Here is a 24,531-nt window from a genome sequence, read left to right as displayed (position 1 = left end):
AGATTAGGAGATAGTCAAACAGATTGGGGTAGGGAATTCCATAGGATGGGAGAAGCTCTGAAGAAGTCCTGGAGGCGAGCATGGGAGGTGGTCACACAGGAACTAGAGAGCAGAAGGTCTTGGGAGGAATGAAGAGAGCGGTTTGGTTGATCTTTTGAGACCAGGTTGGTGATGTAGCCGGGGGCAGAGTTGTGGATGGATTTGTTAGTATTTTGAATTTTATTCAGTGTGTGAAAGTATTTTGAGATAGATATAGATATATCTATCTCAAAATACTTTCACGCACACTGAATAAAATATATATATATATATATCTGTGTATGGATGTGGATGCTGCATTTGTCCCCCGCCGGCTCTAGGGGCGAGACCTCAACTATCACATGACTGCTGACCACGGAGTTTTCACAGCTGCTTCACCCGTACGCCCTGTGCGCTTTCAGCACATATGTCTGTCTCGTGGAAAGGTCCCGATCTCCCCTTGCGATTGGGACCTCTTCCGATCATGTGACTGCCGTGACAGCGAATCATGGCAGTCACATGACCCTAAAACCCTGCCCCATCTCCTGGCATCTGAAACCCCTTAAAGGACCAGGAGGTGCCGGCATGAAGAGGTTAAAGATAAATGGACAGAGGTGGTCCTTAAAGGGTTATTTTAAAAGTGTGAGTAGCCTTTAACAATTGGGGGGGGGGGATAAAGAAGAAAATGCACGTTAAGTATTTACACCCCCGGTATGTTTTGATGGAATCTCTGCACACTTCCCTCGATAAAGCCAGAACCTGGTAATACTTTGATGTTTGGATGAAATGGGCCATAATCCCAAAACCTCCTCCGCTGACTGCAGAGTCCTGGGAAAATTCCTCTGCTTGAGGCGAAATCTCCCAGCGTTGTGTAGAAATGTTTTTATTTTGTTTCCTTTTCTCCTTGTCCAGGTTCTGTACACCTCGCTACGCTGACTTTGAAGATCTGGAACGCAAATACTGGAAGAATCTGACTTTCAACGCTCCGATTTATGGAGCTGATGTCAACGGGACTCTCTATGACAAGGTATTCATCAGGAGCTGCTTTACACTGAGATTTTCGATGACCACAAAAGGAATTTATCAAAGCTGATGGTAGTTGGGGGGGGGGAGGAGAGGATGTCTTGTTCTGAGCATTCGGTGAAAAGGCTGGTCATACTTCCCTCTGCTTGGTGAATCCAGATACGTCATGTGACCTGACGGTTTCTTTCCTGACAGGGTTCTAGTCGCTGACCTAGAACCAAGCAGATGCTGATCTGTGACATGGCTGTCAGGAATGGTTCCCTTTTGTAGGACCCATTGGAGCTCTCAGTACAAGCTGTCCTTTTAAAGTATAACTACAGGCACAACTTGGTTTTGGTTTTGTTTTTCTTGGTTTTGGTTTTGTTTTTCTTGGTGTTGGTTTTCTTGGTTGTGTTGGTTTTCTTGGTTGTGTTGGTTTTCTTGGTTGTGTTGGTTTTCTTGGTTGTGTTGGTTTTCTTGGTTGTGTTGGTTTTAGGACCCTTGCCAGTCTTTATTGCTGTCTGTGGCCCCCGTTTTTAGGAGATTCACCCTCCCTATTTCTTTCTGTATACCATTATTGAAAGTAAAAGAGGACCCCAAACTTTGTGTTGTCCTCTGAAAAATTAATAGAGGGGAAATCTAACAATGGGGACATTAGTTCTGTTGACTTGAAGGTCCCCAAGGGATTCCCTTTGAAGGGATTTCTTCACTTCCTGTCTGTTTTTTGTTGTGTTTTTTTTGCTTTTATTTTAATTTTTTTTTTCTCTGTGCGCTGCCACTTTGTTTTGCTCTGTTCTTCCCCTCCTGTTCTGCTACAGAACATTCCCTTCTTTCCCATGGCCTCTAGTTATTTTAGTTTTTTTTTATCTTTTGACTTCAGAATAAAGACCCCCTGTAGAATTCAAAAGCATATTCACTTTTTTGCTGCAGCTACGAAGAATCTCAGCCGTGGCATGTGTACTACCCCCACCCCCCCCCCCCCCCCCCCCCAACTGCATGTGTAACCTATTGAAGAAATGCCTGTAATCTGTATGGTGCCCATCCTCACTGTTCTCTCCTTGTTGGCAGCATGTGGAAGAATGGAACATCGGCCGTCTGAACACCATCCTGGACGTGGTGGAGAGGGAGAGCGGCATCACCATAGAGGGTGTGAACACCCCGTATTTGTATTTCGGCATGTGGAAGACCTCCTTTGCCTGGCACACTGAAGACATGGACCTGTACAGCATCAACTACCTGCACTTCGGAGAGCCCAAATCATGGTGAGTGTGGCCAGTCCTGGATGTTGTCTCTCGCAGCCGAAGCGTCAGAATTATTTGTTCATTGATATTTATTTTTAATTTTTTTGATTTTGTTTTTTTAGGTACAGCATTCCACCAGAGCATGGCAAGAGACTGGAGAGACTGGCCAAAGGTGAGTCCTGTGACCAGTCCGGGGGAGGGGTTTGTCGCTTCGGGATAATAAAAGAAGTCTGAGGTTTTTGGGGTTGGTCATTGCAAGCCGTCTTTAGAAGCCAGACTCTTGTCAAGGGAAACATCTTTCTTTCCAGTCACAGGGGACTGCGGGGTGTAAGCACTGCCTGTTAATCAGTCATAAAGGAAGAAATAAAATCTGGTATGTAGATCATGGAGTTGCATGGAGGACGGTGTTGGATGTTCATACAATAGGAAGTGAGATGAAATCCAGAACAGTTTAGTGAAAACTTTGATTTGAGATCTTCAGGGATAATTGGTACAAAGACCTACTATACTAACATGTAAAGTTTGTTTTGTATGGGTCCGTATATCGAGGAACACCATAGCAGATATCGAAGTGTTGCACTATACAAATATTGGGGTCATCTTTAGGGGTGCGCCGAAATTTCGGTGGCCAAAAACACCCCCATCAGTCGTTGGCTGATATGAAGAAGGAAAAAAACCCCCAAAAAGCACCAATACAGGTGCCGAAAACAACCCGCCCACCGCTGCTGCTTGATTTATTTTATTTATTTCAGGTCCTTGTATAGCGCCGTCAATTTTACACAGTGCTTTCCATATATATTGTACATTCACATCAGTCCCTAACCCTCAAGGGGCGTACAATCTAAGGTCCCTAACCCTCAAGGGGCCTACAATCTAAGGTCCCTAACCCTCAAGGGGCGTACAATCTAAGGTCCCTAACCCTCAAGGGGCGTACAATCTAAGGTCCCTAACCCTCAAGGGGCGTACAATCTAAGGTCCCTAACCCTCAAGGGGCGTACAATCTAAGGTCCCTAACCCTCAAGGGGCCTACAATCTAAGGTCCCTAACCCTCAAGGGGCCTACAATCTAAGGTCCCTAACCCTCAAGGGGCCTACAATCTAAGGTCCCTAACCCTCAAGGGGCGTACAATCTAAGGTCCCTAACCCTCAAGGGGGCGTACAATCTAAGGTCCCTAACCCTCAAGGGGGCGTACAATCTAAGGTCCCTAACCCTCAAGGGGGCGTACAATCTAAGGTCCCTAACCCTCAAGGGGGCGTACAATCTAAGGTCCCTAACCCTCAAGGGGGCGTACAATCTAAGGTCCCTAACCCTCAAGGGGGCGTACAATCTAAGGTCCCTAACCCTCAAGGGGGCGTACAATCTAAGGTCCCTAACCCTCAAGGGGGCGTACAATCTAAGGTCCCTAACCCTCAAGGGGGCGTACAATCTAAGGTCCCTAACCCTCAAGGGGGCGTACAATCTAAGGTCCCTAACCCTCAAGGGGGCGTACAATCTAAGGTCCCTAACCCTCAAGGGGGCGTACAATCTAAGGTCCCTAACCCTCAAGGGGGCGTACTTACATTCATACATACACATACTAGGGACAATTTAGATGGTTCTCAGCCTTACCTGAGAAACAACCAAATGATCCCAGCACTGAGATTAGTGAAGGAAAGATGGCCTCCATCTCTATGCTTTTGTTGGAGGACCAGAGGGATGTCCCTGCCAGTTCCGGCGGCTTGTAAACAAGGCTTTTTTTCTTTCAAAGCTCTAGATCAGTGTTTGTTTGTGTGTGTGGTTTTTTTTTTTTTTTTTTTTTATTTAATGCTTTACATTGTAGAGGAGAGATATGGGGTCTTCTCCATAAAGAGGACCTGTCACTAATTATTTCTGTCACAAGGCATTTCCTTGTGATAGGAATAAAAGTGATTCAAATTTTTTTTTAAAGGGAACAGTGTAAAAAAAAAAAAAAAAAAAGAATACAAAAAATAAAATTTTTCTAAAGTGCCCCCGTGTTCATATAGTGGTGAATGCATACGCCTCTCTGTAGTTCTCAGCCTTACCTGAGAAACCACCAAATGATCCCGGCACTGGGCATAGAGAATGGTGAAGGATGGCCTCCACTCATCTCTATGCCCTTGGAGGACCGGAGTGATGTGACTTCCGTTTCTGGTGTCTTGTAGACAAGGGCCTTTTTTTCCTTTTTTTCCAAATCTTTAGATCAATGTTCTGTTTGTTTTTTGATCTAATGCTTTACATTGTAGAACGAGATGTGGGGGTCTTTATTCTCCATAGAGAGGACCTGTCACTAATTATTTCTGTCACAAGGGAATTCTTTGTAATAGGAATAAGTGATTCAAATTTTTAAAGGGACAGTGTAAAAAAAAAAAAAAAAATAATTACAAAAAAAAAAAAGGTTTTTAAATTTGCTATAGTGGTGAATGCATACGCCTCTCTGTAGTTCTCAGCCTTACCAGAGAAACCACCAAATGATCCCGGCGCTGGGCATAGAGAATGGTGAAGGAAAGGATGGCCTCCACTCATCTCTATGCCCTTGGAGGACCGGAGTGATGTCACTTCCAGTTCCAGCGCCTTGTAAACTCGGCCCTTTTTATTTTTTATATCTGATGGCGGTATTTGTTGCACAGGCTTCTTCCCCGGCAGCGCTCAGAACTGTGAAGCATTTCTGCGTCACAAGATGACTGTCATCTCGCCCTTCATCCTGAAGAAATACGGCATCCCCTTCGATAAGGTGAGCAGAGAAGGCAAATGTTTCGGTTGTGATTCTCTGGACACAATCTGATCAGTAAAGTTGTTAATCTGTGATTCTTGCAGATCACTCAGGAGGCTGGAGAGTTCATGGTCACCTTCCCATACGGCTACCATGCTGGCTTCAACCACGGCTTCAACTGTGCCGAGTCCACCAACTTCGCTACGTTGAGATGGATCGAGTACGGGAAACAGGCTGTTCTGGTAAGTGGATTCCAATTCGCTGAGACTTCCGAATTGTGAAGTTTATTTTGAAGAAGGTTTAAAAAGGCTATTAAAGTGTTACTAAACCCACAACCGTAAAATCATTCTTGGATGCAGTAAAGCATTCTTGATGTACGCACTGTGGAACCTAAGGGGCCAATCCTCTGCACTGTGTAAAAAGGCTGTTTGATCCTGACTTCTTTGATCCTCCTCTTCTACTGTCCCCAGTCCATCTGCTGATTGTACAAAGCTGTAGGAGTCACTCTTCACGGGGGTGTGTATGTGATTAGCACAGGGCTGATTGGCACTGTCCAGACAGAGGGTCAGGGGTTATGCAGTCAGAGCAGAATGAAAACTCCTATAAGCTTTTACCAGTGCTCTGCTGGACACTGATAGAAGTCACAAGACTGCTATATAATGCTGATGAGGAAAGACTTTTTTTTTTTTTTTTTTAAGCCTTTTTATATTTACTAAAATTATTGCCAAAATTTCTGTCTGCTGCGAGAGAGCAGATATGGTGAATGCGGGGTCCGGGGAGAGCGGATATAGTGAATGCGGGGTCCGGGGAGAGTGGATATGGTGAATGCGGGGTCCGGGGAGAGGGGATATGGTGAATGCGGGGTCCGGGGAGAGGGGATATGGTGAATGCGGGGTCCGGGGAGAGCGGATATGGTGAATGCGGGGTCCGGGGAGAGCGGATAAGGTGAATGCGGGGTCCGGGGAGAGCGGATACGGTGAATGCGGGGTCCGGGAAGAGCGGATACGGTGAATGCGGGGTCCGGGGAGAGCGGATACGGTGAATGCGGGGTCCGGGGAGAGCGGATACGGTGAATGCGGGGTCCGGGGAGAGCGGATACGGTGAATGCGGGGTCCGGGGAGAGCGGATACGGTGAATGCGGGGTCCGGCGAGAGCGGATACGGTGAATGCGGGGTCCGGCGAGAGCGGATACGGTGAATGCGGGGTCCGGGGAGAGGGGATACGGTGAATGCGGGGTCTAGTCAGGATATAGGGATGTGGCTGGAAATGTAATTTCCTGTTGGGAAGAACTGTTCTCTGGAGGGTGCCATGGGTATGGCTCTCTATGGGAATAAATTCAGCCTTAGTGTGAACTTAAAGCATGAGGAGGACCTAGCGGAGATGCTCCATGAACAAAGGGTCTGCAGCTCCAGGCACTGTCGCCCAGTGAAGGGGGGGGTCTGGATTAAAGACAAAGGTAAGTATTAGGCCAGGTGGGATGCACTCATGGGGTTGGGGGCATGCCTTTTTAAACAACAGTTCCTTTTTTTGAACTTTTAAATAACAGACCCAAAACTATTTTAGTTTCCCTTTTTATTTAGAAGACAGCTGGCCATTATAAATACAAAGAACAAATGTTTCATTGATGGGCTCGCAGAGAGAGATCACACCGGTGCCTGGTCATTGAAGGCAAATGCCAGTTTAAACTGCTTTCTGTAGAGTATAAACAACGTATCCACACAGAGATCAGACGGATCAATAGATGGCTGGGGTCCAAAAACTCTGTAAAGGGCAGGTAGAGGTGCGCTCCATGATTACAAAGGAAGGTTATAAGCGGATTTTTTAAAATGCCAGCTTGCTGAAAAGTCAATTGATTTTAACGTGTGTGTTCGCTGTCAAACCTGAGAATTTTATTTGCTTTATGTATTAGGTCTTCCCATCCACACAACAAACCTAAAAAGATATATTGCTCACCTTGCTGGGTCTCTGGAGCAGACCTCGGGCAGACTGCAGGAAACTGTCTGTCCCCAATGACCGGGTCTCCCCTGCCCCGCATTAACATAGGATGCAGAAGGCCAACCCCTTCACGATCCTTAACACACGTGTGGTGTCTAAAGAGGGATTTCCCGCACATATTCTGCGCTGGGTGCCTGTTTATGTGCTGAGAGTGCGCTGTTACAGACCACCGTTGGTCTGATGTACAGATCAGCAGTCAGTGGGCGCTGCTTCCAATCTGGTGGCCACATGATCACCGATCCTTTGCGCACCCCCTGGGTGTTTCAAATAGTTTAAAGGGACAACTGAGCAGGTGGGAAGAGGTTAATCCTGTTGGGACACATAGTAATAATTTAAGTTTGCAATTGTTAATGAGATCAGCCAGTAAAGTGTATGTATACAGGGGCGGACTGGACATTGGGGAACTTGGGCACTGGCCGAGGGCCCGGGGTCAGTAGGGGGCCCCATGAGTTGTCCTTGGTACCTTTTCATAGGCTTTGTGTGATTTGAGTGTGGGCAAGGACACTGGCCCCATGATCCCTTATTGCCCTGGAGCCCCATGAGGTGTGTGTGTGTGTGTCAATGTAAACTGGGGAGGTTATTTACTAAAATTGGAGAGTGCAAAATCTGGTGCCGCTCTGTGTGGAAACCAATTGGCTTCCAAGTTTTTTTTTTTTTTTTTATGGCCAAAGCATAATTGAACAAGCTGATGTCAGAAACTGATTGGCTCCCATGCACAGCTACACCGGATTCTGATTGTTCCAGTTTTAGTAAATCAACCCATAGGTGTGTTATGCCTACAAATACAATTCAACCCTTTCACTGCCGTTGGCATATATTACACCTGAGCACTCAACCCCCCCCTAATCACTCCCCCCCCCCCCCCCCCCCAAAAAAGAAAAAAAAAACTTGAGGAACCTCCTTTTTTTTATTTTTTTTCTTTCTTTCTTTCTTTTTTTTTAACTCCATGCCTGATGGTGAACTTGTGTTTTCTAGTGCTCCTGCAGAAAGGACATGGTGAAAATCTCGATGGATGTGTTTGTACGCAAGTTCCAGCCCGAGCGCTACAAACTCTGGAAAGTGGGAAAAGACGTCACGGTTATTGACCACAGCCTGCCCACCCCGGAGGCAGCGGAGTTTGTGGATGAACATAATGAATCTGAGCAAAAGAAAAGGTCAGTGGCAATCTGGAGGTACATCCTGCATGTGTATCTACTGTATGAATTCCCTGAAGGAGCTGGTAAAGGAAGGGGTCCATTTAACCAAAACTGATAATGCTGTGTTTGGGAGAGAAACCCTTTCACTAGTGAATGTCATCGAAGTCTGGATGACCAGGTCCAGTTTGGGAAAATCTGCAAAGTGTGTGTAGATGGATTCTTCTTCCTCTTCCTTTTTTTTTTTTTTTTTTTTTTTTTTTTTTTTTTTTTTTTTATCCTTAGTGCAGTAATTGTATGTGACAATTACAGTATTAAACAGATGCACTCAGCCACATTCAGGCTGAAGGCTTCTTTTGTAAAACCTCCAGCCTGCATGTGAATGATCAGTTATATAGTGGACATGGTGACCTCATGATGGGAACCACACTGGCTGGATCCTTATCCTTATAGCTCATAGCTGCTCATAGTGTTGGCTGCAACCTGTCAGAGGGGAGGTGTGAGTTGTTGAACCTTCAGCTTGGCTTGTTGTGCAGTTGACTGTTAGATTGTATGGGTGAACGAGTTAATGAATGCAATACTTTACATTATTAGACCATTTTGCTCCTCTTTTTAATGTAGTTGACTTTTTTGTTTTAGCGTGACCAGACACCGCATCGGAACCAAGCGGCACCGGGTGTGTTTGGAGGTCCCGGAGGAGCTGAGCCACAATGAGGACTTCAAAGATGTGCAGTGTGACATGGAGACCTCCTGTGTGAATGAAGTCAAAGAGGAGGAGTGCAGTCCGGAGGACACAGAACCAGGTATAGGTCACCAACTAAAAGACAAAGGACATCTTGAGCCCTTTCTTTCTTCTTTCTTTTCTTTCTTCTTTTCGCCTTTTTTTTTTTTTTTTTTTTTTTTTTTTCCCGTTTTCATGATGGGGAAGCACAATGCAAAAGAAATGGTTACTAAACTAGAACTCTGCTGAATGTAGAGCTGCGATAGTGTACAGCCATTGGAAACTGTGAGTCGCTGATCCAAGCAAGGAAGGGTGTAATCTGACATAATGGTGCCCCTAAATGAAATTCTAAATCCTCATATGTAGTGTATGTGGGTATACTATGCCTGCCTCCCAGAAGAACGAGGTATAAACTGGGTAAAACAAAGAGACCTTATACCAGCCTTTATCAACAGCTGTTTTTTTTTTTTTTTTTTTTTTTTGTCTCAAGTTTATTGTGCCAAAAAGTATTAAAAAAAAAAAAAAAAAGTACAGAAATCTAAGAAGAAAAACATTTTATGCAATGCTTCCTAATCTAGGAGTTAGAGAAACGTCTGCTTACTTGGGTCAGTAGACAAAAAAAAACCTTTTACATTGGTGGTCAGTGGAGGAATGTCTTCTAACACACTGGTGGTCTGTAGAGAGTAGTGCCCTTGATACTGGTGGTCTGTAGAGAGTAGTGCCCTTGATACTGGTGGTCTGTAGAGAGTAGTGCCCTTGATACTGGTGGTCTGTAGAGAGTAGTGCCCTTGATACTGGTGGTCTGTAGAGAGTAGTGCCCTTGATACTGGTGGTCTGTAGAGAGTAGTGCCCTTGATACTGGTGGTCTGTAGAGAGTAGTGCCCTTGATACTGGTGGTCTCTGAAGAAGTTCTCCTTTTTTTAAAATGTGAATTGGTGGAAAAGCGCCCCCTTGCTTGGGTTGGTGGCGGTGTCCCCAAGCATTCTGTGCTAGAGGTGATCCCTAAAATGTGAGTGGAAGGTTCTCGTTGATTCAGGTTCTGGTATATCTAGTAGTGGTTGGTTCTCTCTTTAATCCCTTGGCGCCGGTGCCTCCCGGCCCTTTAAGAGTTTCAGAAGCCAGGAGGCAGGCGGGGTTTTAGGATCATGTGACCGCCGTGATTTGTCGTCACATGATCGGAAAAGGTCCCGATCGTAAGGGGAGATCGGGACCTTTCCATGAGTTGCGTATGTATGTGCTGGGAGCCTGTTCTTAGCACATATGTATTTTCAAACTGCATGCAAATATGCGGCCCCTCGGCGTCAAGGCCGAGAGGCCGCATATTTTGTGTGCGCTCGGCTAAAAAGGGTTAACTAGACTTGCTCTGTAATGTTATAGATATTGAGGTTGATTTTACTAAAACTGGGAGCACACAGAATCCGGTGCGGCTGTGCATGGGAGCCAATCGGCTTCTGACTTCCACTTGTTCAGTTAAACTTTGGCTATAAAACCTGGAAGCTGATTGGTCTCCTTGCAGAAGTGAGCCTGATTGTACACTCTGATTTTATTACATAAACCCCCCTTTGTAGCTAATCCAAGTCACTTCCAAAGCGTGTCGAAACCGAATGTATTCACACAGTTGGCACAGACACCTTAATCCAATCTCTGTGGAATGTGTCAAGGCAGATGTTGATTGTTCAAGAACAAGAGAGAGGTGTAAAATACATTGACCTGCCCTGTTCTGATTGCATCATCCATCATTGGTGTCTGGAAGCTTGTTAGGTGTTTGTTCCTTGATTTGATTTGAGCTGAGATAGTAAATTGGCATTATGTGTTGAAGGTCCCCACCCTGTTCAGTTTGATGTAGATGATCTTTGTCATCCAGTTGGCTTTTTTTTTTTTTTTTTTTATATCTTATCTGCAATGTGCTCCTAGCTTTACTTGACAGATCTCCTCCCTTTTCCATAAAGCGGAACTATACTCCTCTCCACTCCAGCAATGAGGTTTTGTGTCCCCAATGTACAGGTCTTCACTTCACCAACCAGACTTGGTATATGCAGTTCACTTGTGTTGGGTCCTTTTTTAGTTGTTCAAACTTTTATGGCTCGTGGTGTTGATTTATGTTCCATGCACACTAGCATGGTGTCTGTCTCCCCTCCTTGGCTCTGTCTCCCCCTCCTTGGCTCTGTCTCCCCCTCCTTGGCTCTGTCTCCCCCTCCTTGGCTCTGTCTCCCCCTCCTTGGCTCTGTCTCCCCCTCCTTGGCTCTGTCTCCCCCTCCTTGGCTCTGTCTCCCCCTCCTTGGCTCTCTGACCCTCATTTCCTCTATTAGGTCTGCAGTCTGACACTCCTCTCATTACATATATTAAACATTGTGTGGCCCTTTTGGTAATGTCGGGCCACATTTTAACCCCCCCAGCTCATAAGTTGAGAGGACCCCAGTTTGAAAAAAAAGCTGCCTTACACCCTTTATAGGGTAGAAGAATATCACCCCATACTTTCTTTTCCTTTTTTTTTTTCTTTGATATTTTATTCCGTTTTGAAGACTGGAGAGTGTGTTTTTTTTTTTTCTTTCTCATACATTTCAATCTGCCTCCTTTTTCAGGGTCTTCTGGACAACAATATGAAACTTTGAAAAATGTTGAAAATTATGGCATGCCAGAAAGTTACACTCCATACTCCAACCCGGCCAGCCCGTCCTCCAGTGCAGACAGCTCCTCGTCATCCCAGGACAGCTCCCCGGACAGCGCGGCCTCATCGGACACAGATTCCGACACACAGCAAAGATGCACCACGAAGAAAAAGGCCGGTGTGCACAGCTACTCCAAAGGCAAAGCTGCCGTGCAGAAGAAAACCAGCTCCATGGCCAGCTTTACCGAACACGAGCTGGAGGAGGTAAGTGTCCATGGTGGAGGTAGATGTAAACCAAATGACTAAAAATCTCATTTCAGCAGAACTAGTCCCAATATTTACCTGTTCAGCGGTCCTGTGCCAGTGCCGGGCTGCTGGTCTTTGGTCCTCTTCATTGTCTGGTGGGGTATGACGTCATGCATGCGCATGCGCAGGGGGCTGTCCTTCTGGCTCTCGGAGACTGGCCCGGCAAACACTCGAAGCTGAACTACACATGTTTACATTGCTGGAGGAGACGGCGCGCAGGCAGGGAGGGGCATTTTAGTCGGGCAGATCACAAAATCCATTTCAAATGGATTCTTTCGGCAACGTAAAACTTTCTTGAAGGCAATATGTCTTCAGGAGCCAGGAAGTGGATGCTGCTGTCGGGGGCTGTGTAGGACACCAGAAATCCTGGAGTGCATGGATTGCACGGGGCCAGAATTCCTCTTTACTGAAACTTTAGGATCTGCTATATGCATCATGACTTGTATCTCAGCAGTAACACATTTTTCTGGCAGGTTGCTGGGAAACACCGGAACATGCAGGAGCACCAGAATGCCAAAAGCAGAAGACAGCCCCTCTCCAAACTCCCCCGTTACCACCCATTGGTGATGAAGGACAGCAGTAGTGAAGATGGTAGGTGCCTTCATGGTATAATTCAAGTTGTTGTAAACCCCAAATTAAAATATATATATATATATATATATATATTATTGTATATGTGTTAGTATTCTATATTTCAGTATTCTTTATTATATATATTTTAGTATTCTATATTTCAGTATTATTTAATATATATATTTTAATATTCTATGTTTTAGTATTTATAATATATATATTTTAGTATTCTATATTTCAGTATTTATCGTGTGTATGTATGTATATATATATATGTGTGTGTGTGTGTGTGTGTATGTGTGTGTGTATGTATGTATGTGTGTATATATATGTGTATATATATATATATATATATATATATATATATATATATATATATATATATATATATATATATATATATATATATATATATATATATATATATATATATATATTTTTAGTATTATATTTTTTTTTTTTCCCCCTCCAAATAATTGTATACAATTTATCTTCATAAATTTTATATATGTGTGTGTGTGTGTGTGTGTGTATATATATATGTGTGTGTGTATATATATATATATATATATATATATATATATATATATATATATATATATATATATATATAATTTTTTTTTTTTTTTTGCCATTAAATTCTTATTTCTTCCTCCTTGTCCTCCAGACCAGCCTGAACAGACTCTGAGGGATGATGAGTTTGAGGAGACGGAGCCCTGGGCCAAACCCCTGAGCCAGCTGTGGCAGAACAAACCTCAGACCTTCCAGTTGGAGAGGGAATACAACCTGGCCATGTCTCGGGTCCCTCCGCACTGCTCCGTATGTCTGCTCTTCAGGACGTATTATCAGGTGAGCTCTCGCCGGAGAGTAGTGCGGCTGCCGGGCAGAACTGATGCTTGGGAGAGTTGGAAATCTTACGGTTCCTTTGTGACAATTTAAATGAATTAAAGTCGCTCATTAGGCGTGTTGCTTCATTTGATTTGTGACCGGCTGCCTGGGTAAAGCTGTCTTGCTGCCTTTTTTTGTTTAACCACTTGCCTACCGGGCACTTATACCCCCTTCCTTACCAGGCCAATTTTCAGCTTTCAGCGCTGCCGCACTTTGACAATTGCGCGGTCATGCAACATTGTACCCATATGAAATTTTGATCATTTTTTTTCTTACAAATACAGCTTTCTTTTGGTGGTATTTAATCGCCACTGGGCGCTTTACTTTTTGCGCTATAAATAAAAAAAAGTGCAAAAAATTTGAAAAAAAAAAAAGTTTGTTTCTTTTATAAAATTTTTCAAACAGGTATATTTTCTCCTTCACTGATTTGCGTTGATGAGGCGGCACTGATAGGCGGCACTGATGGGCACTGATAGGCGGCACTGATGGGCACTGATAGGCGGCACTGATGGGCACTGATAGGCGGCACTGATGGGCACTGATAGGCGGCACTGATGGGCAGCACTAAAGGGCACTGATGGGCAGTACTAATGAGGTGGCACGGATAGGCGGCACTGATAGGTGACACTGATGATGGGTACTGATAGACGGCGCTGACTGGCATCACTTCTGGGCACTGACTGGCGGCACTGACTGGCACAACCGCTGGGCACTGACTGGCAGCACTGGTGGGTGGGCACAGGTGGGTGGCACTGGTGGGCACAGGTATGTGACACTGGTGGGCACAGGTGGGTGGGCACAGGTGGGTGGCACTGCTGAGCACATGTAGGTGGCACTGCTGGGCACGGGTGGGCGCACTGCTGGGCACGGGTGGGCGGGGCTAGTGGGCGCACTGCTGGGCGGAACTTGCGGGTGTCACTGCTGGGCACCGATCATCAGGGCACTGATCATCAGTGCCGATCCCCGCTCTGACAACTGCCGGTTCTCGGCAGTACTTTCCTCACAATCTGACAGCGTGAGGAAAGTGCAGCCGAGAACCGGCACTTGCATTTCCCTGTGATCAGCGTGTCATTGGACACCGCTGATCACGTGGTAAAAGGCCGGTGGGATCGGCCTTTCACCACATCTCGTGATCAGCTGTGTCCGTAGGACACGGAGATCGCCGGGTGCGCGCCCCCTGGGGCGCGCAGGAGAGCGCGTTCTGGGAGGACGTCATATGACGTCCACTCAGAACTGGCCGGCCGCGGTGAAGCCGTCATTCGGCTATGCGCGGTCGGCAAGAGGTTAAACTTTTATTTTTGTAGCACTTGATAGTGTACACAGTACTACTCTGGCCACTTTATTTGCATAGAAAAAAGTATATCTGATTGTGACCTCCATCCTGTCCAATCAGCCTGCAGATGGGGTCTGTCCAATGCTCTTGTAGCCGGATATTCATGAATCAAAATTCAGCTGGTTCTGCAGGGACCGCCTGGTATTTCAATCCTTGTATGAAAACTGTGTGTGTATAGAAATCGATTTACTGATGGACTTCTGTACGACCCGCCTGCTGGATGAATGCTGCTCAATCAGTGCTGCAGGCTATACCCAGCAGCACTGATCATTGTATTCTAATGGCAAGGAAATCTCCCTGCCGACAGAACACAATTGCTCAGTTCATGATTCTGCCATCCACAGTGAATGTGTGGGTGGGGGAACCAGGTCAGTGTGTGCTGGATTGTGTGGTGTTTGTGTTTTTTTTTTTTTTTTTTTTTTTTTTTTAATCCTGTTTTTGGTGTGTGTGGTGTGGGTTTTTTTTTTTTTTTTTGTTTTCCTCCCAATTCAACCTGCTGGTTGAAGGACAAAACCTGAATCATCTATGGGCTTCTTTACTCCCATTCCCTCAAGTCTGCTTAGTGCTTGAGGTCAGTATACAGGCATTCCCTACTGCAGTGCCTGAGCTCAAACCACAGGCATCCCATACAATACCCTACACCAGGGGTGGGCAACTGCGGCCCTCCAGCTGTTGTAGAAGTACAAGTCCCATGAGGCATTGCAAAACTGACAGTTACAAACATGACTCCCAAAGACAGAGGTATAATGGGACTTGTAGTTCACCAACAGCTGGAGGGCCACAGTTGCCCGGTGCCATGGGTGTTCAGCCTGTGGCCCTCCAGCTGTAGCGGAACTACATGTCCCATGAGGCAAAGCTGACAGTTTAAAAGCATGACTCGCAGAGGCATGATGGGACTTGTAGTTCCACAACAGCTGGAGGGCCGCAGGTTGAGCCCTACACAAAGTTTCAGCCAAGAGAATGAGTAGTAGTGTGTTGTATCAAAAAGGGATGTCGGGTGAATGACATCTTACAACAGTGGCAGCAATAGTTTAAATACAATTGCTTTTTTTTTTTTTTTTTTTTTTTTCCTCACTATAGCTCACAGAATTAGCTGTCACTTTCCCTGGAGCTATAGGATACTTTTTGTTTCTTTTAACTCAGGGAAATAAACTAAAATGGAACCTTGTTTCTTTTAGCTGGGGGGGAAAGTCACAGCTGATTCTCTGAGCTATAGTGAAGGGGGGGGGGGGGAAAGCCGGTAATTACATTGAAAAACCGGCACTGACCTATAGTGAGAGCGACCCTTTTTTCACAATATGAAACGTCCCGGAGATCACGTTAAATTCGTAAACTGAGGTACAATTGTAGCTGGCAAATGTTAATCTTTTTTTTTTTTTCTTTCCCCTTCTCAAGTCTGATTGTGAAACTCAGAGCAAGGCCGTTCCCACCCCTGTAGCCTTCCAGCTGAAAACAAAACCACTTATCCCAGAGATGTGCTTCACAACCACCAGCTGCAACACCGAGCTGAACCTGTCAGCTCCGTTCCTGGAAGACGATGGAACCAGCCTGCTGATCTCCTGCACAAAGTGCAACGTGTGTGTACATGCAAGTAAGTGCTCACTGTATACTGAGGCTGAGCTCAGGCACGGGGGATGAATGGCAGGAGCTGCGTCTGACCTCCGAACCCTGGGGAAGGATGGGGGGCCTGTGAGCTTAAAGGAACGACCTGATTAATAAGTTTTAATAAACATTCAAAGAAGTGTAAGAACTAGAGCCAGGATCCTCTGGCGGCCTAACGAGGGCCACTTCATTGTTCTTCAGAGGTCATGGGGAGGAAGCTGCCAACAGGCATGAGGCTGTGATATAGCTCGGCTAGAGAATGTTCTCAACGGCAAACTAATCTGTCACAGATCATAACCCTAGAGGTACCAAGAAAGGAAAAGGGGGGAGGGGCCTTTTAAAGGATCGGTCCTATCCAGTCCCATTTTTGTCCTCTGGTTCTTATCTCTTCCTTTTCTCTGCAGGTTGTTACGGCGTGTCCAAAGACAAAGCTGTGGAGGGCTGGATGTGTTCTCGCTGTGAGGAGGATGCCATCACACAGGTAGGATCCCCAGAGCACCCCCCTCTAACCAAACTGCACTGATGTCTTACTGTAATCTGTTATTGGATGACACCCTCATATCTGTCTGCTCTTCCTAGGACTGCTGCCTGTGTTCTCTGAGAGGTGGAGCGTTACAGAAAGCCAATGATAACCGGTATGTAGTGTGGGAGTGAAGTCTTGTGATTTGGGTGTGGTAGTTTTTTCCTTTCCCTTTTCCTTTCCCCCTCCTTTTTCTTTTTTTTTTCCCTTTTCCTTTTTTTCCCTTTCCCCCTCTTTTTTCCTTTTTTTTCCCTTTCCCCCTCTTTTTTCCTTTTTTTTTCCCCTTTCCCCCTCTTTTTTTCCTTTTTTTTTTTCCTTTTTTTTCCCCTTTCCCCCTCTTTTTTTCCTTTTTTTTCCTTTTTTTTTTTTTTCCTTTTTTTTTTTCCCTTTCCCCCTCTTTTTTTATTAGCTCATCCCACACAGTTATTACTATTTGTAACCCTTGCCTCTCCCTTTCAGATTGTAAGCTCCCATGCACAGGACCCTCCTAACCCTCTTGTATTGTATCTGTATTCTGTGTTCTTCTTTGGTGTTATAAATTCTGTAGAATGATCATTCTGAACTTTTTTATTTTTTTTTATTTTTTTTATTTTCCAGGTGGGTTCACGTCATGTGTGCCGTGGCCATTGCCGAAGCAAAATTTGTCAACATTGCCGAGAGGCGTCCTGTAGACATCAGTAAAATCCCCTTGATGAGGTTCCGGCTGGTATGTGTTCTGGCTTTGTTGGGTCTTTTGCTTTTGGTGATTTGTGTTTCAAAAGGTGCTGATCTCCTCCATCTTTGTTCTAGAAATGTGCTTTCTGCAAGAAGAGGCGAAAGAGGGTGGCGGGATGCTGCGTCCAGTGCTCACACGGCCGATGCCCCACGTCGTTCCATGTCTCCTGCGCCCAGGCTGCTGGAGTGATGATGCAGCCGGATGATTGGCCCTTCGTGGTGTTCATAACCTGCTCCAGACACAAACCCTCCCAGAATGAGGTAATGTGGAGTACGGTTTTTGGATTGATAAAGAATCGATTCTCTGCCGGTATTTTAAGATGAGCAGTTCTAGGCCTCCTCTTCCTTTAGGGGGTAGGGCATGAAGAAGCCTGGGTAGGGTTCTGGTCCATCTCCCATCCTCCAATTGTAAATGGGGACATAGAAGAAGCCTGGGTAGGGTTCTAGTCCAGCTCACATCCTCAATTGTAAATGGGGACATAGAAGATGCAGGATTATAGAGAGGTCAATACCCATAGGAAGTAGGGTGTGAAGAAATCTGTATAGGGCTTTGGTTCCTCTCCTACCCCATAGTAAAGGGGTTAGGGGGGCATAGAAGATGAGTGGTTCTAGGTCTCTTCCTTAGGGGGTAGGGCATGAAGAAACCTGGGTAGGGTTCTGGTCCATCTCCCATCCTCCAGTTGTAAATGGGGACATAGAAGATGCAGGATTATAGGGAGGTCCATACCCTTAGGAGGTAGGGCGTGAAGTAATCTACTATGGGGCAGGAGAGGAACCGGAGCCCTATCCAGATTTCTTCACACCCTACCTCCTAAGGGTATGGACCTCCCTATAATCCTGCATCTTCTATGTCCCCATTTACAACTGGAGGATGGGAGATGGACCAGAACCGTACCCAGGCTTCTTCATGCCCTACCCCCTAAGGAAGAGACCTAGAACCACTCATCTTCTATGCCCCCCCCCCCCCATCCCCTTTACTAAGGAAGCATAGAAGTTGTAGGGTCATAGGCCCCTTTCTTGGCCATCACAGCATGATGAAGCCTGGTGGAGTTCTGGTTCCCCTTCTTTCTCCTAAATGCTTCATGGACAGGCAAGACATTTTGGCATTTTCAGAAGAAGACCATCAATGGTCGCCAATGTAAATCTTCATTTCCTATGTACTCTAATCTGGTGCACAGGAAGTATTTGTAGGTTTATAGGCGGGGAGGAGCCTAAAGCTGCATCTTCCATTTCTCTCTCGACAGGGCAAAGACTCTGATAGAGACATCGTATTGGGGCAGACGGTCATCGCCAAACACAAGAATGGCCGTTACTACCAGAGCGAGGTGGTCAAGCTGACAAAGGAAACCTTCTACGAGGTCAATTTTGATGATGGCTCCTTCAGTGACAATCTCTATCCAGAGGATATCGTGGTAAGAGCCGACTCTGACCTGGACTAGAGATGCCCAATGCGTGGATATGGATCCCCTACATTGCTTGGGAAATGGCAGCTCCCCTGATTGTGTATCTGTGGGGGGGTCCCTCAAAAATGGGGAACCACCAGTCCTGGGTGTGGTATTGATTATACTTGGGAGTTTATCTCTGCTGGCCGGCTCACAGATTGGGGGGGTCTGAGAAACTTCAGACTGTTATTATACATGAAAAGGATCGCTCTACTGAACACGGATATGTCTGTTTGGCAATAAACTTATGCCGGCCATAGACTGGTAGAAAATCGGACAATTTTCACACAGTTAGTGGGTTCATTGGTCGGCTGTTTTTCGGTGTTTTGGCACATTTTTTTTTTTATTTTTTATTGGTAAAGTTGGAAAGTTTGCAGCCGATTTAAAAAAAAAAAAAAAAAAAAAAAAAAAAAAAAAAAAAAAAAAAAAAAAAAAAAAAATGTGCGCATGAGCCGTGACCTGCAAGAATAAGAATTCCAGTCCGCTATTAAATTTTGTGAAAGTCTTGCAGTTGCAGCAATGTATCTATTTGTATCCGAATAAAAACATCTGTATCCAAAATGGATACATTGTTGCAACTGCAAGACTTTTTCATGTCAAATATTATAGCGGAGCTCTCTGCAAGGGACAGAAGTCATTAAATGCTGGCCGTAGACGGGATGAAAATTGGCGCTTTTTTTTTTTCCTACTGTGGGTGGTAACGTCGGCCGATTGAATGATCCAACTTTTTTTTTTTTTTTCCTTTTTATTAAAAAACAGCCGGTTTTTGACCGGTCTATGGCCTGCATTAGGGATTCTATTGGTGGGAACTACCGGGTCTGTACACCTGCTGTGCCCATTATGAGGGGTTCCCACCATCCCTGGGCTGAGTTCCCAGCTGTGTACACCCACTGTGCCCATTATGACAGTGCCCACCATCCCTGTGTGGAGTTCCTGGGTATGTACACCTGCTGTACCCATTGAGGGGTTCCCACCATCCCTGTGCTGCACCTCTTTTGTCTCTAATGCCTGGAATGCCAAAGAAAGTTGTATATTTGGAAAATAAATTAATTTTTTTTCATTTTAATCTGCAGAGCCGCGACTGTCTTAATTTGGGTCCTCCAGCCGCCGGGGATATCGTTCAGGTCCGCTGGACCGATGGCCTTGTGTATGGAGCAAAGTTTGTTGCATCTCACACTATACAGATGTACCAGGTAAGCGTTTTTGTTTTGTGTGTTTTTTGTGTTTTTGTTTGTGTTGTGTGGGTTTTTTTTTTTTTTTTTTTTCTTTTGTGTGTATGAATGTATCACTAAAAGCCCAGCAGATATGAGGTCAGATAAAAGTTGTCCAGCAATGTCACTGGGAATTATTTGAGGCCGAAAGTATATTAAACACAAGTGAGGGAAGGAAGACCGTTAGAGGCGACAAATTCCCACCTGCAGTGTAATGTACGATCCACCTCTCCAGAGCTCATGTGAAGGCTGTGAATAGGCTGGTCTGTCCAGTAGGCACCACAGGTAGTGCAGGTGGTACTTGTCAGACACGCCCTCTCACTCTGCAATAGGAGTCTGTGTGAGAACACGTGTGCCGAGGGGTTGTGGCTGTTACTCAGCTCTGCAAGCGCAGAGCACCGCAGCGGGAGGGCAGGAAGTGACATTCTCAATGCGTTTCCAGGCAGAAAATCCATCACAAATCCTAATGCTGAGACGTCGGTTGAGCTTTACATTTTCTTGTTAGGTTTGTCTTCCATCTCTACGACTTTATGTTGTGAAGTTTTTTTGTTTTTTTTTTTTTTAATCATCCCGTATCCTTGGTTACAGTACAATTTTTATATTTTTTAGGTGGAGTTCGAGGATGGCTCTCAGCTCCCAGCAAAGAGGGACGACGTGTACACTCTTGATGAAGAGTTGCCAAAGAAAGTGAAGTCCCGTCTGGTGAGTATTTGGCTGTCAATCATGTTCTGTGTTTGGTGTCGGTTGGAATGTTTAACTGCTTGCCATCCAAATGATCACCGAAACACTGCTGCAGTGCATTCGTCTGGTTCTGAGAGGAGGTCCTCTCTGAGCTCCACCCCCTGTGCGCCCTCTGGGGCATGCTCTGCGACTCCTGTTTTTCCTGTAGGCACAGCTGATCACAGATCGGGGTAAAGGGCCAAACACGGCGGCCCTTTATCGTGTGATCAGCTGTGTTGAATCACAGCTGGTCACATGTAAACAGACTTGTCAGTTAGTCAGTCCTTTGCTCACATGTCGTGTCTGTGAGGAAAAGAGATAACCGCCGAGGCTGTCCGTACATTGTTTACATGTGGTGTCCCCACTGCTCCTGTGTGAGGTGATGCTGTTACATTGTTTACATGCGGTGTCCCCACTGCTCCTGTGTGAGGTGAGGTTGTCGGTACATTGTTTACATGTGTTGTCCCCACTGCTCCTGTGTGAACCCAGGCTTGTCATTATCCAGAAACCCCCCCCCCCCCCCCCCGCATTGATCCATGCTGTCACACAAGGAAAAGCCACCTCTCAGGTCTGGGGATTTGAAATCCTGGCTGCTTTCTCTCCTCTCCTTGCAGCAAGCTAGCCGGCTTCTGATTGGTCAGCAATGCGATGGGAGCTAATCTCCCGCTAGGCTCCTCTCACAGTCCGCCCTGAAGACCGGTGTAGCATGAAAATCTGTCTCCTATGAGGATCTGTCCCACGCGACGTATCTGCGCATGTGCCGGAGATCGCCGATCGGCTGCTAATGCCTGAAACTGGCACATGCGCAGATACGTCGAGGGGGACAGATCCTCATAGGAGACAGATTTTCATGCTACACCGGAACGGCGCGGGAACACGGCGAGAGGAACGCGCTGAGCAAAGGTAAGTGAATTGACACGGGGGACTTGGGGACTTAATATGGGGGATGAATTACTATAGGGGGGGATGAATTACTGTGTGGGGGATGAATTACTGTGTGGGGGATGAATTACTGTGTGGGGGATGAATTACTATAGGGGGGATGAATTACTATACTTACTATGGATGACACATACACATCATTCATCTACTCTTGGTCCGGCCCCCGGGTCCAATATATGAACCCATTGCGGCCCTCAAGTCAAAAAGTTTGCCCACCCCTGATCTAGTCCATACTGTCATCCTTGCACGGGGAGGAGAGAGAGCCACTTGGATTTTAAATCCCCAGACCTGTGAAGCTGCTTTTCTTTTGTGTGACACCATGGGATTCGTGATGGGGGGGGGGGGGGGTCCCACTAATGACAAGCCTGGGTTCACATCGGAGCAGTGGGGAAACCGCATGTGATTTCAGCATGCTATTCTTTGTGGTGCAATTTACTTCAATACAAAAAAAATGTATGGGATGCAAACTGCACTGCAAAGTATTGATTTTGGGTATCGGGAGCATTTTCATGAGTACTTGTGAAAATACTCGGTACCAGTACATCCCTAAATCACAGTGCACATTGGTGAAGAATTGCATATTTATCAAATTTTATAATGGAAACTTATATTTATTTTATCATTTTATAGAATTTTTTTTTATTTGATATTTTTTATTTTTTTGTTTGAGATTTTTTTTAATATATATATATATATATATATATATATATATATATATATATATATATATATATATAAAAATTATTTTATATATATTTTTTTATTTGATATTTGTTGTTTTATATATTTTTACTATTTTTTTTTATCTTTTATTAAAATTTTCAGGGTGTTTTTTTTTTTTTTTTTGTTTTTTTGTTTTTGGGGGGGTTTTTGCAGAAACTAAAAAAACAAAACCTAATGATTGAATACCACCAAAAGAAATCTCTAAAAAAAAAAAAAATGTATGTGGGTACAGTGTTGCATGACTGCGCAATTGTCATTCAAAGTGTGACGGAGCTGTAAATTGGCCTGGACAGGGAGGGGGTTGAAAGAGCTCGGTATTGAAGTGGTTAAACTTTGTTTCCTAATTCTTATTTCTTTTTTCCCATCTGACAGTCTGTGGCGTCCGACATGCGCTTTACGGAAATCTTCACAGAGCAGGAAGTGAAGCAAGAGGTGAAAAGACAGCGAGTCATCAACTCCAGGTATAGGGAGGACTACATCGAGCCCGCCTTGTACCGCGCCATCATGGAGTGAGGAGGTTGCACTGCTCAGCAGCTCCACATAGGGGGCAGCGCACAACCCTGGCCAACCGTCTTTTTGTTCTGTTGGGACCTTTATAATCTTCTTTACTGTGACTGGACTCTTTCCACCTTCGGATTCTGAGGCCCCGCCTTCTCTTTGCAAAGCATGATGGGTAAAGGACAACTTGGCTGAACTGTCCCGGGTCTCGGCACCAACTTTTTTTTTCTGTTGGCATTTTTTCCCTTTTTTGTTGGCTTTTGAGCTTGCGGAGGTTACTGAAGGCTCCACCTACTTCTTGGAACAGTGTTACCAATTTCCTCTTCTATGACTGGCTCTCTTGCCTCGCCCTCTGTAGCCAATCCCCCGAAGGAGCCTTGGAAATCAATGACATTGATGGGAACTTTTTTTTTTTTTTTAATTTATTTTTATATTTTTGGTTTTTTTTTTCTTTGTTTTTTTGGTGGTTGGTGGTTTTTTTTTTTTTTTTTTTTTTTTGTTTTTTTTTTTTTTTTTAAATTTCAATTTTTTTCGTTTTTTTTCCTCCCTGCTGACCATTTGTTTTCAGTTTGATAAATTTGGACATTGGATGGCTGGGTTCAGTTTTGATATTTGTGGCATTGTATGAGGTGATGGACGTGTTTCCTGCTGAATAAATAAACTGCAGATTAACATGAGTCCTATGGGGAAACGGTGACGGGTTCAATATTAGGCATTTTTTTTTCCTCTAAGATCCAGTGAGTTTCTACCTCTCGTCCTAACAGCTAAACGTCTGGTTTTTAAAACCTTCAGGATTTCAGAATTCATATCTGGTACCAAGTCTCCAAATCGATGGGGGAGGGGGATGTCTGCTTTTCGTGCTTTATCAACATCCAGACATCGCGTTCCTTCTCCGCCGTCACCGATGAGCGTTGAACACCAGCCTGCTCTTCTGAACTTTCGTGACCTTGAAATATAGTTTATCAGCTTAAATGAATAATAAAAAAAAAAATGAACAGTGTCATATTCTGGGTCACAAAACACAAAATTTCAGCTTTTGAGGATCAAATCTGGTATTTCAAGGTTCAGAGGAAACTTTGTTTCTGAAGAAGCTCCTTCAACAACGCAGCTAGGAGCAGTTGGGGAGTCGATCAATTTTTAAAGTGTATGTAAACCCATTGGAACTACTCATTGCATACGAGGATTAAAGAGGACCCTACATTTGGAGAGATGCTATTTATGGCCATTTAACGTAAAGCAACTTTTTTTGGCCTCTTATCTTGCACTCAAGTGATGTAACGTGTACCACCTCACTGTCTGACAGCGGGGTGTAATTAGTTTCAGCGTCAGAAGAAACTGAGCCTGATATGAAAGAACACTTCCCCGCCATCCCTTTTAGATGTGCATGCTGCTTTCTGGGCCTTTGAGAGCAATGGGTGCTAAAGACTTCAGCAGATTGCTTGACTTTAGCTTTGCAATCTGCTGATCAGTTGCTTGACTTTAGCTTTGCAATCTGCTGATCAGTTGCTTGACTTTAGCTTTGCAATCTGCTGATCAGTTGCTTGACTTTAGCTTTGCAACTGACCGGCAGATTGCAAAGCTAATTATTAGCTTGATTACTCTTATCGGCTGCTTCTGCAACAGATTGCACA

The 24,531-nt window shown here is 45.0% G+C and overlaps 1 protein-coding gene across 1 annotated transcript in view; it reads left to right on the top strand.

The window, feature by feature from the left end:
* KDM4A (lysine demethylase 4A) overlaps nt 1-23,399 on the top strand; it is a 30,858-nt gene extending 7,459 nt beyond the window's left edge. The window contains exons 4-22 of the mRNA XM_089663751.1: nt 931-1,045; nt 2,089-2,282; nt 2,384-2,433; nt 4,889-4,992; nt 5,076-5,213; nt 7,942-8,120; nt 8,739-8,902; nt 11,403-11,692; nt 12,208-12,325; nt 12,975-13,156; nt 15,924-16,119; nt 16,535-16,611; nt 16,710-16,765; nt 17,248-17,356; nt 17,440-17,625; nt 18,609-18,776; nt 19,880-19,999; nt 20,627-20,719; nt 22,775-23,399. Of these exons, the coding sequence (XP_089519877.1) occupies nt 931-1,045; nt 2,089-2,282; nt 2,384-2,433; nt 4,889-4,992; nt 5,076-5,213; nt 7,942-8,120; nt 8,739-8,902; nt 11,403-11,692; nt 12,208-12,325; nt 12,975-13,156; nt 15,924-16,119; nt 16,535-16,611; nt 16,710-16,765; nt 17,248-17,356; nt 17,440-17,625; nt 18,609-18,776; nt 19,880-19,999; nt 20,627-20,719; nt 22,775-22,915 (2,680 nt within the window). The 3' untranslated portion in view covers nt 22,916-23,399. The remainder of the gene's footprint in view (nt 1-930; nt 1,046-2,088; nt 2,283-2,383; nt 2,434-4,888; nt 4,993-5,075; nt 5,214-7,941; nt 8,121-8,738; nt 8,903-11,402; nt 11,693-12,207; nt 12,326-12,974; nt 13,157-15,923; nt 16,120-16,534; nt 16,612-16,709; nt 16,766-17,247; nt 17,357-17,439; nt 17,626-18,608; nt 18,777-19,879; nt 20,000-20,626; nt 20,720-22,774) is intronic.
* Nucleotides 23,400-24,531: the final 1,132 nt, after the last annotated feature.

This window comes from Staurois parvus, unplaced genomic scaffold (genome assembly GCF_062004578.1).
Source record: "Staurois parvus isolate SC_StPar_1 unplaced genomic scaffold, SC_StPar_1.0 ptg001762l, whole genome shotgun sequence".
Classification (NCBI taxonomy): domain Eukaryota; kingdom Metazoa; phylum Chordata; class Amphibia; order Anura; family Ranidae; genus Staurois; species Staurois parvus.
The sequence above is the reverse complement of the archived record's forward strand: the minus strand, read 5'-3'. Positions and strand labels throughout refer to the sequence as shown.